We start from the raw sequence: 12,044 nt of genomic DNA on the forward strand, positions 1-12,044 counted from the left end.
CCTCAGAGGACAGAAAACAACTGAAAAATAGCTGCTGTAAAATGCGCTATATAAATCGAGTTGTATTGTATTGCAGTGGAAGGATGGTCAGCGTGAGACAATAAACGCCTTCTTACGAGAACAAACAAACAAGTCGAATTTGCTACATTACAAGAAAAAGCGGTCGTATTATATATATATATATATATATATATATATATATATATATATATATATATATATATATATATATATATATATATATATATATATATATATATATATATATATATATATATATATATATAATACGACCGCTTTTTCTTGTAATGTAGCAAATATATATATATATATATATATATATATATATATATATATATACACTGAGATATGTGGCAAATGTTAGGAGGATAAGCAAAGCCGTCATCATCTTCTCACCAGACAGTCGGTGGGGCGTGGTCCCGTGCATCCCGCGGCGCAGTGTTCATTGCAGCAGTCGCTGGGAGAAGGTCCTCGGCACCTCTTGGAGCACTGCTGCGCGCAGTTCAGCTTGGTTACTGCACAAAGGGAAGAAAATGGACACACAATATTCGTTCAAGTTGGGGGCAAATCGGAATCGAACATAAATGACAGAAATGATCTTACAAGTTTGACAATTTTGGGGTCCAGGAGCCCAGCAAGAACCGTTGAAACAGCTTTTGTCACATTTTTGACCTGTGACAAGAAAAAAAAAATACAAGCTTTCAGTTAGGTCTTGATTGGTGCTTAATGGTACGTATTGCATCACTCACAGAGCGGGTTGTTGCTAGCCACGAGCGGCAGCTCCATTTTGGGTTGACTCTCCTCGTTAATGATGTCGTACCACTGGATGGTCTCCACGTTGCACAGCTGGTTTTTGCTAAACTTCACACCTCCTTTGATAATTTCTGGAAAAGACAAAGCGCATGAAGAACGCGCACTTGACTGAGGGGACGAGGTGTCGGCGCAGACCTGTCAGGCTGGTGAGAAGGAGCTGGCTGGTGCCCTGCCCCAAGGCTTTGTCATAATTGGCCAGCACGGTGAGGGCGAAGCCTCCCTCGTACAGCGAGTGACCGCGAATGATGCGCAGGCTGTCCAGCGGGATCCTGGAGGCCGTGTTGAGGGCGATCAGCACGTAGCCGCCCACTTCCTCGATCGTCTGTCAAGTAGCAAATGTGCAATGATTGGACGATTTGATAATCATCTCATATCATATCACTTTTACCCTGAGGAAGGACAAGTCGCGGTGTTCTTCCATGTAGGTGACCTCCAGGTTCTCCAGGACCACCGTGCAGTTGCTGTAGGTCTTGACCATGTTCACGTAGTGGTCCTCTTTGGTGCCCAGCAAATTCAAGCGGTTGGTGATGCCTTGACACACTGCCGGGGGAGAAATTCTAATCAACATCTGGAACTGCGTATGGGGCAACTTGGCTTAACTCACTCATTTGGACATTTGACAAATGATTTCAATTGTGAAGAAAAAAAATAATAATGCAAATGTCGTCTTGAAACATCAAGAGAAGCAAACGCAGCTTTGTGGACTTTAGCATTTGGGTGTTTGATTGGAGATAAGTGCTGACTCAACAAAAAGGGGGATTTTTTTTTTTTTTTTAATGAGTCTTCCATTGTGAGCTGAGCCAGTCCGACGGGTTCTGACCGCCACTCAGCAGGAGTCGCCCGTGCTGTGTAAAGCCCTGGCGGCGGCACTGCCATACGTTGGCTGATTGAGGAACTGTATGATGGAATTGTTTTGTTTTGTTTGCTGGCTCCTTTAAAGTAGAGATTTATGGCTTTGCAAGCAAGCAAGCAAGCAAGCAAGCAAGCAAAGAGTCTTCCAGATGTGTAATGGAAAGTGGACGGCTGTACTGTAAAGTCTCCCGGGTTGCATTCCACAACAGGTTAGCACTTGACTGCCAAACAGACCTGACCAAAACCTCCACAATTCTTATGCATAGCATTCAGTAGATCTAGCAGAAAAGAAAAACACGACAAGATTGAAGCTACAATGTTACGAGAAAATATGACTTATTTTTAATATTCTCAAGAAACTGATCATAAAGTTATCATTCAAAGTTTTACAGCACCCACCCAACTACAATGTCCTCACATGAGAAAAGGGAGCCAAAGTGGACAATGATAATACTTGCCCAAACAAAAAAATGCACAAAATGATGTTGATGATCGCAGATCCATTTTTGAATGACTCCAATAACCGACTTGATCATCGGTATATAAGTCGATTCTAAACACATCCGATACCTGCAGCATGAATAAAAAAAATGTGGCCCTTTTGATCAGCACGCTATTTGAAATGATGCAAAGTACTGAATGAGCAGCGATTAGGACGTAAACATCTGCCTGCCGTCATCCTTGTTCTCCTTTCTCATTAGCTGCTCCCCGAAGGTCCTCGCCCCACCGTGGGCACACGAGGGAGCGTTACATTCATTAAAGGAGCCACGTGAGATACAATTAGCGCCGTAATTATTCCTCCAGCCAAGCAAACAGCGTGTAGACACGGCACAGCTGCTTTTTTTCCCCATGACTTGACTTTATTCTGATTCACAACAAAAGGTGGGGCAAGGAGAGTGACGTCAACAAACATCCCAGCAGGTTAGCCACACAAGAAGTGGGGGTGTTGCAACGAAAAACAAGCACAGCCGCAGAACAGCTTCTGCTCAGATTTCATAACGGGCCCTGCAGGTGGTAAATGGCCTGATAGCCTGAGATCATAAAGTCACTTCCTTATTAGGCCGCTGCCGAGCACAAAACAAGGTCAGGCTGAATCAACACATGAACCGCCGCAAGCCTGGGCCGGACAGTTTGATTTTTCCCAAATGGAAGCAATAGCTGAGGGGAAAAAAAAGTGGCCTTTTTATTATCTCTGTAAAGGCTGAATTTGATTTACTCTTTGAAATGAATGAATGCCATTTTAATGTATTTGGCTGTTGTTTTTTTCTTTTTGCTGTAACGATTGTATTTTTATTTCTACAATGTAGTTTTCCCAATTACAACTAGTAGAAAAAGCGCAACACACACTTTGGCCTTTTCCATTGTACGCGAGTCACATTTGACTCCAAATTACCTGTTGCACAGCACACGGGAGGGCGGGCGGGCGGGGCTTGTGTTGACATTGGGAACAGTGTAACAGAGACCAATTGGCCATTGCGTCACCTCCTGCTGCTGTGCTGCCTTCACAGGTAACAGCAACTCCAGCAGGGGAGTGGCTGTGTGGGCGTGCGTGCGTGAGTGCGTGCATTGAGATTATTCTGATGGTGCGCGTATATGTGTTTCAGAAGAAAATGCAGTTTGAGAAACGTGTCCCTCAAGTGGCAAGCGGCAAGCTGCTTTCCCAACGTTACCAAAAAAGGGTAGCATGCAAGTTGTTGTTATGATGCAAGTGGTGCTGATTTATCTGATCTTCTTTCTTCCATATGTAAGCCAAAACATGCAAAAGTGATAACTGGAAGCCAGATAAGTGAAGAGTCCAAATCAAAGGTGGCCCGAGTGGCACATAAATATAAGTTTGTTTAGCTCTCAATCACACCTCATATAAAAGCGTGTGTTTTCCAACAAAACAATAAAAGTCCACACATTTCCTGGGACAAAAGCCGTCTAATGGTTTCTTTTGGACATACTTAAATGACGGCGTGAGCGAGCGAGCAAGTGAGCCGCTTCCTCTCGTCCGCTAGCTGCAACTGAATTAGGCCGCATCCAGAGGCTGCTCATCCAATTATGTGAAAACTTATACATCATCAAAGGAGGATGCTAAGTGCTATTCTTGTTGATTTCCCAGTCAACAGGATTACGTTATGTAACCTGGGCCTTCAGTCTAATAGCAAACTCATTGTTTTGATAATAAGGTGTCTTGTATATCAATGAGCATCTATGAAATCTCAAGCAATATCAATCTGTTGCCATCAACTTAGGGCAGCTGTTAAAAAATGTGTACTGCACATTACTGCCCCCTACAGGTTTGGAGTCGATCAATTCATGACTGAATCTCGTTTTTCTGTCTGTAGATCAGTTATGGCATTTAAAGTGTGTGTGTGGGGGGGAATCCATTTTGCTCTAAGTAGCATCATTTCTAGAAAACCTTGACAAATATATGTATATCGCCTCCCTCCCCGCCTCCCTCCCTCCCTCCCTCCCTCAGCAACTGCCACTCGATACGAGTTGAGCAAATCAACAGCAACTCCCATGAGAAAATATGCTATATGCATTTCACTGGTGTTCAACGTTGTCTTTTTTTATGAGCATGATTTGAAAGGTATCAGTATCTGGTTCGTTTTAAAAGAGGAAATACATTTTTCCTTTCTGAGGGGCATGCCTCGGGCCCTGACAGCAAACGTCAAAGAAAAAGGTGGGAGAGCTGCAATCAAGGACAGGAGGATTTGAAAGAAGAAAGAAAAAAAAAAACAAAGAAGCCTCCTCTGACATGTCAGGAAGTTGCTCTTTGCACTGGATCCGCTCCAGGCGGCTGGCTACCCTGTGATGCTGGACCAGATGGTAGCCGATTCTCGTCTCCGGGGGAAGAGGAGGATGGATGGAATCTAACATTATGAGGACAGGAAGTGATGGAAAGGGAGGGGGGGTGGAGAATGTCTCAAAAGTAGAAAAGCATCCTTCCATTGTTGAATTGATTGAATACATCGCGCAGTTAGCAAGGTCATGCTGCAAAACTAACCTCTTGCTTTTGCAACCTTCTTTTAACTCTTTGTTAGCCGGCTGACCCTGCCCTGGGACAGGTCTTGTTTTGAGACACACAGAAAGCACTGCAATTGCAAGAAAAGCCACATATGTACGTCCGACAGGACTATTCAATGAAAGAAAGAAAGAAAGAAAAATCCAAATCCCAAGACAACTTTTATTTTGATGATTAATTCCACTGTTACTGACTCACCGGATGCTCTTTTGTTGGTTATGGTTTAAATGGCTGTGGTGAATGATCAGCACACAATATGTAACTATGGATTCTCTGCTTCAATGGCAGTGGGGGACAAATCCACCTCATTGTGAGCCAACTGGCCCCAAGTTCATTTATTGCTATTTGGTATACACAGCTGGACTCGGCTCGGCTCAGTTCAACTCATCAGCGTAGTATATCATCAGTCGGATAAATCCCCCACAAGTCCATTAAGTCCGGCACGGAGGCCCCACAAACAATCTCCATCCTGTCTTATTCAAAACCCACCCGGCCCGCTTCCCAATTGAGAATTCCAATAATGCAGTCGGCACTATTCTCTTGGCTTCCCCCACCCCCCCACCCCACCTTTGCCTGTTAAAGCCATACTCCTCTTCATTCCCACAGGAAGCAAGAGAGGAAGGCCGGGAGAGGGAGTGGGCGGTCAGCACGCTCCTGCTAACTCACTCCTCGACACACATCAAAAAAAAAAAAAAAAAAAAAAAAAAAAAACCTCTCACACTGTGACAGAGAAGGAAAAACAACCGCAGGCAAAAACGGGACTTTGCGCACACAATTCCGGCAGCTGTGATTTGGGAATCCCCGGTTGGTTTGCTTCAAGCATTCCTGGTCTGAGGCCCAGGTTGGAGAACATCAACACAACAGGAGGGACAGATAACTCCTCCCTCACCCCAGCTCAACAAAAAAGCCATCATCAGGCTGAAGAGCTTTCTTATTTTTAGAGCCAGCGCTGACGGGCTCATTTCTGCCGTGGCTTCGTCGACTCATCGTCGTCACAAGAGACCCCATAAAAGGAATATGCCGTAAAAAGCCCCCGGGAAGGTCGGAGAGAAAGAGAGAGAGCGAGGGAGCTTAACTTAGCCCTTAGTCACAATCTCAACCTCTGCGTTAACCATCAGTGGGCCGGGCCGTTAAATCCACAGATGATCCGACGCTTGCTGGCTCAGAAGAGCCGAGCAACTCGTAGCTTTTTATTTGGAATTTTTGTCTTCTCACCAAAAGTGTGACCAATTTGGTTTGCACAAGCAAGCAAAGACGTTTTTAGCAGGCTGGCTGGCCAGCCAGCCAGCCAGCCTGCCAGCCGGCCTCCTGGTGACACATCAAGCTGATATGTTTGTAATGCAGCAGCAGCAGAAGCAGCATGCCACTGCCAAGACTCAGGGGCCTCCGCTAAGTATTTTCCATCGTGCAACGGAGGATTGACAATCAGCCATGACTGTGGGAAAAGTCAAGCCATTATAATCATTAGTGCTTCACACTAAAACACAGAAAAGTAAGGCCATTATAGTAGTTACGAATTGTTTGTGCTGTAACAAGAAATGTGATCTCTTCTAGAATTACTTACGACTTGGCCAGCATCAATTTGGACCAGATACACATAAAAGTCAAACTATTACAGCATGAGAAATAGGATCAAGTTTCAATTTTGGACCAGCTGGGGAGTCTTAGCGTGGACTAACAATCCTTAGTTGGGGTAATATAGTCATGGTTTTCCGTTATGACCGTCAAAGCATACAAATACATATGCACTTGATCACATTCCATAATCCATTGTGCTTTGGTTGGCCAAAACACTGCAGACAAGGCATGCCTCAGCCGTGTAATCCTCCCTCCCTCTCTCGCCAAAACAAAAGCACATCACGGTTGATGAGGCCCACCAAAACAAGACGGGAGCTTGTTTGAAATGACTGAGGAGCGCTGTTGTTTCAAGGCCGCCCCCTCACGCACACAGGGGCTTTTCATTTCGCTTTATCAGTCAGTCAGCACAGGTAGCAGACAAGATGCTTAGTTTGCCTTATCCATGATGTTATTGAACACAAGAGTCCCAAGTCTACAATCAATCAAAGATGAATGACATTGACAAGACTCTTTGAAACCTTTTTAATGGGATATTCACTGCTATGTATCAGTCCAATCAATAATATTCTTAATCAGAAATTCATGACCCTTTTTTTAAATTTGAGCAAGTACTACCAGATACTTTTCCAAGTACCTCGTGCGCTAGATTTCGTAAACTTCTGCTAGCCGCACATGCTAAGGCTAACATTAGCTTACCCTGCTACTGCCGTTTAGTACTATAGCTCAATCTTCATTTTGCCGCAGCGGTCTGTTTACTTGCTGCCCTTGGTAAAAACAAAACAAACAAAAAAAAACTGAGTGGTGGGCACTAGGGCCAAGCAAGAACCCATGAGACTAACACACAGTTAGCATCTGCCAAATTATCCTGAAATGATCCCTTGGGATAAATTAGTAACTAATTGAGTGGCTTGTTTGCAGGTCTATTGACCCAATTTCTTTCTTTTTTGATCTTGTGTCTGGACCCCAGATTACTGAGATTGCTATGATTTTTTTTTAATAAAACATCTAGCCAATGAACTCAGCGGGGACTTGATGTGTAGTGGATATCCTCGAGGTCAAGAGGCCTGATCCTTCCTGCTTGGCGCCGCTCCAGTGATGCACTCCAGGGTATTTGCACCACAGGGACCAATCTCTTCCAAACCACAAAACGTAAAGTGGTTTGTTGTACACGTTAAAGGCGACATTGCTCATTTGAAAGTCAAGCAGCTGTAAGTCAAACGAGTTAGCGCAAATGGAACAAATTATTTTCCGCCTGCAGGTCTTTGGATTTAATCAAGAAAACATTTGGCAAAGGAGAGCTTACACCACCAGGAAGTGAAATTGGAGCGCAATGAATACATTTGAACACTGTGAGACTTTATGAATCTCTACAAATATGAAGTGGCATTTTCCATCAGCTTGTCTGTAAATAGCAGTGATGGGAATGGCATTTTACAACGCCGATGACGAAACGCCCAGGAGGTGATGTCGAGCTCGGAATGTTCCGGAACCACAGCGAGAGACGAGATGACATCTTGTTTTCTTCCCCTGCAACACCCAGTCAAGTGATCCCGCCGGCCGTCGTAATTGACGGCTGAAGACGTTATACTTTACAAGTGCATTTGCTGCTGTATTTTTATATCAAGACAAATCTTAAGGTGTATTTTTCAAAGCCTTTACAAGAACACAGGGGGTGATTGTCTCGCTAGCTGTTTTTAGCATCAGCTAACCACCACAGATTATGATTACGGACCACATCCCACACTTTGGCATCAACTTTGCTTCCCACTGGATTAGCAATGTGACAATGAGCTCAGTCCCCGAGGGTCTCCTAGCAGAACCTGCCGGAAGGAAGGATTACGAAGCTCCCGAGCGAGAATGGCATTCACAGACATCAAACGTGAACTCCGAGAAACACATTTTGGGATGTGGCGCAGTCAAAAGCCACAGCACGATGCTATCATATTAACACGACGGCTGGCTTTCAGCACCTGGCTGAGTGGCAAAAGCGACTGACCTCATTCCTGTCTACAAACGTGGTCAAATGCAGCCAATCCTTGATCTTGCTCCACCACTGACTTGTCTTCCCATGGAAATAATAGTTTAAAAGCCTTTTCAAAGGGACCTTTCTGCCAAAAATGCTAAAATTACCTAAGCTATGACTATTCAGAGCTTTTCATGCATGACTTGGATGAAGTTGTAAGAAAAAAAAAGTACAACAAGGCCTTTGGCAGCATGAAAGCCGTTGACTCAAGTGAGATGTCGTTGTTGACACAGGGTTGTGAAGTCATGTCGACATGCTAAGTTAAGGTCACGCACAAGACAGATAAGTCTGTGTCAAAAAGGCAACAAAGTCTTAAATCAAGCTTTTGTCTCCGTTGTCTCAGGGTGAGGGACTGACTGCTTTTGGGAGGACACTTTTGCCACCATTCTGTTTACAAGCCTGTGGGCCACACAAGAAGAAGTGAGACATTTCAGCTTGAAAAAAAATCTTTGGAGATGCTCGGTGAGCCATTGTTCTCCTCGCAACAGGAGATTCCTCTTTGGGGCCAGCAATGTAAAGAAATACGAGCGCACATTGCCCGAAAAGGGAAGCGCTTACACAAACAGTGGAGCATAAATAGCCCATGTGGACTCCAACACCTTCAGACTTCCATTTCTTGTCTCAGCTTGAAGCATCAAGGTGAAATTCAAGGTCGAGCGGTCATTTGATGCTGAAGATAGATTATGAGAAATAAACAGTAGAGGCCCTATTCTGTTTTGGTTTTCTCAAAGTGCCACGCTACACCTGATGAGTTAGGAAGATAACCAGATTCCCTCCCACACACACACACACACACGCACTCATGGAAAGGCCATAAAATGGAGCGGCTGGCTTTGTTTCTTAACATAAGACACCAATTTGTTCAATGAGTAACCAAGACTTATTCCATGTATAGACAAACTAAAGAGTGTCTGTGTTTTTTGGTGATGTGTTTGCGCTGCACCACTATGTTCGACTGGAACGGAGTGGAAGGAAGTGCTTTATCTATGCAAATGACACATTGCTATCTACTAACTGGATTTCTGCAAACTGTGGCTGTCCCTAAAATAGCTCCAAGTGGCCCGATTGATCAAGCAAAAAACAAACAGTTCCCAAAAATAGGAGGCTTGCTTTTCCCATCACTATGACAAAAGAGGTCATACAGAAAGTGCAGATCTAATTGGTCAATATCAGTCAAAGAAGCAGTGGGGGGGGTCAATGCCCCCTCTGAAGGCAATGCCCCCTCTGAAATTCCAAAATAAATTCTTAATTTCACCCCGTTTTACCTTGCTCTTGCTGTTTGCCTGAAATTCCACTTTCACACGGCCATTTTTAACAAAAATGCATTTAATACATTTAAATAATAATAAATAAATAATAATAATAAAGAAGAAAAGTTTCACTTCTTCACAATCCTTTTGATGGCAAGCATGGCTGCAGGTTTCAGATACGGCACAAAAAGCTGCTAAGGACAGAGGCGCTATTGTGACACCAGAATCCTTCACCTCAACACAAGTCTCTTCAGCAGGGGTGTTTTTTAAGGTGAGAGGGGGTGGCAGTGAGAAATGATCATCCGACTGGCCCAAAGCACAAAGCCACATGTTCAGCGTCTGGCAAGTTCATCAGGAATAACCCAGATGGCAGCTTCTCCCATTACACAACCTCCAGTTCACTGCCCAAATCCATCTTTTCCCAGAGCGATTGTTATAATGATAAGCAAAGGCTTGTTTTGTTTTGTTTTTCATCATGGCGAGATTTGTGAGTGATGAGGATCATTTATTGGGGGGGTGCACCGAAGTCATGAAAGGGTCAACTTTTGTCATGAAAAACGTGTGTTCAAATTTCACAGGGATGTTGCTGAACCTTACATTCAATATTAAAGATGATGGTATTACCATTAGCACAGTATTTTCATAGCATCTGACATGATGGTCACTCTGCAATGTTGTATCGTGGAACGCCTAAATATTTGTTGTGTCTCATTTAATGCCATTTTTGTTTTAAAGCAAAATTTTAAATTGTAAGACACTATATTTGACGATTATTCCAAACTGCCAAGCCCTCCTTCCATCTGCAACTGAGTAAATTACTGGCACCCTAGCACTTGTATTTGTAACAAAAAAAAAACATGAAAAAACAGGCTTTTAGGGATTAAGGATTTAGCCACCGACACGGCCTTCAGATTAGTTTCATCTGTGACAGATTATCTCGCTGACCGCTGGGCCAGAAAGTCACCAGGTTCACCTTGTTCCCGCGCGTTGGAGAGACCATAAAAAGAAGAGTTTTTACAGTGGCGACATGTCATCTGGGAAAATATCCGCCGCGGTGAAGCTGCGGGTCACCGACAGGCTTACCACAAATGACGGCAGGCCGCATAAATGGGCCGGCGGCGTTCGTAAAAAGAGATTGAGGGGCTTCAGGATCTCCAGGTGTACCGCCCCCATCTTTGGCTAAGCAGAAGAAGAGTTTTTCCGCACCATGCAAGTCATGCAAGCATGCTAACCGTGCTTGAAAGAAAAATTTAGATGTTTCAGTCTGACATCTTGTTGCAATAACGCCTTGAGGGAAAACCTTGAAACAGCACATTTAAACATCTGCTCAGTGCTGAAGAAAAAAAAATGAGCGCAAGCAGGAACTACGTAACATCTCTTTACAAATGGAAATTAGACTCTCTGCTTGTCATTTTTGTTTAGAAGCGCAGATATATTTAGGAGCACATGTTGGACTTGTGCAGCACACAAAGAGGGAATAACAAGCACTGGCTGGGTGATTCATACTAATAGGAACTTGTCATTCGGAAGTACGGTAACACTCCTGGTCACTTTCTCTCCTGACATCTGGCCTTGCGAGGCCTCTGAGTCATGCAATGAAGATAAATCACAACTTGGAAAAAAAAATAAAAATGACCTGATATTGTTCCAAGTCATGAGTGTAATGTTTCTCAGAAGTGATTTTTTTTCCCCCTGTATCACACTCAAGAGTCATTTTATGCAGTCACGGCACAACAAGCTACATAGGGAATGATAAGCAAGAGTCCCAAAGTGACATTTGGCTCAACTTTTGTTTTCTCGTCACGAGCACAACACGGCGATACAGACTAACGCCAACTTCATAAACGCATGCTTGCGGCTAAGGATGTGGTGCAAATTGCTTGTGTTGCTTCAGACTAGGAGTTACTGAGGGCTTTTTTTTTCAATTGCCTAAAGGGCAGGTATGATTGTGCCCTATAAACTCTGCCTGGCAACAACAAGAAGCAAGCAAGATGACAGTTGAAATGAAATTGAGCAATTCTATTGAACCTCTGCTGAGCTAGCTAATATCTAATTTCAAAGTTAAATAATATATTACAAATTGTAGTTGCTCCCACAGATAATCATCAAGTTTTCCTGGTATGTTAGCCTATGCGGATGAGTCGTTGACCAAACTTCTTTGATGGACTTGCGGTGTAGAAAACAACAACACATTTCCACTCAATTAATTGGTATTTCCATGGCGACTAACTTGTGGTTAGTGCCTCATCATCAGTTTTGAAAAACACAGATTGACGCCAGGCAAATGTTAAAAAGTCATCATTAGGCACAGTTCAAAGACAAGGTCCTATTTCTATAAAACTAACAACTAGCGATTCATCGAAAATAATATTTTGTTCAAACGTTTGGGTCTGCATTAGACCTATTAGAATTCTTATCTCTCCAAGTGTGTCAGTCAGGCAAACGTTGCATTTATTGGACGTGACAGCTTGAGTGCGTTTAATTTTTACATTTC

At 43.6% G+C, this 12,044-nt stretch overlaps 1 protein-coding gene across 2 annotated transcripts in view; it reads right to left on the reverse strand.

The window, feature by feature from the left end:
• Positions 1-12,044, reverse strand: part of egfra (epidermal growth factor receptor a (erythroblastic leukemia viral (v-erb-b) oncogene homolog, avian)) — a 35,012-nt gene that overhangs the window by 22,301 nt on the left and 667 nt on the right. For both annotated transcript variants that reach the window (XM_088395478.1, XM_088395477.1), the window contains exons 2-6: positions 1,223-1,374; positions 970-1,156; positions 771-905; positions 625-693; positions 418-536 (exon numbers count right to left, since the gene is read on the reverse strand). In XM_088395478.1, the coding sequence (XP_088251604.1) occupies positions 418-536; positions 625-693; positions 771-905; positions 970-1,156; positions 1,223-1,374 (662 nt within the window). The remainder of the gene's footprint in view (positions 1-417; positions 537-624; positions 694-770; positions 906-969; positions 1,157-1,222; positions 1,375-12,044) is intronic.

This window comes from Syngnathus floridae, chromosome 14 (genome assembly GCF_059516105.1).
Source record: "Syngnathus floridae isolate MCC-2025c chromosome 14, RoL_Sflo_1.0, whole genome shotgun sequence".
NCBI classification, from domain to species: Eukaryota; Metazoa; Chordata; class Actinopteri; order Syngnathiformes; family Syngnathidae; genus Syngnathus; species Syngnathus floridae.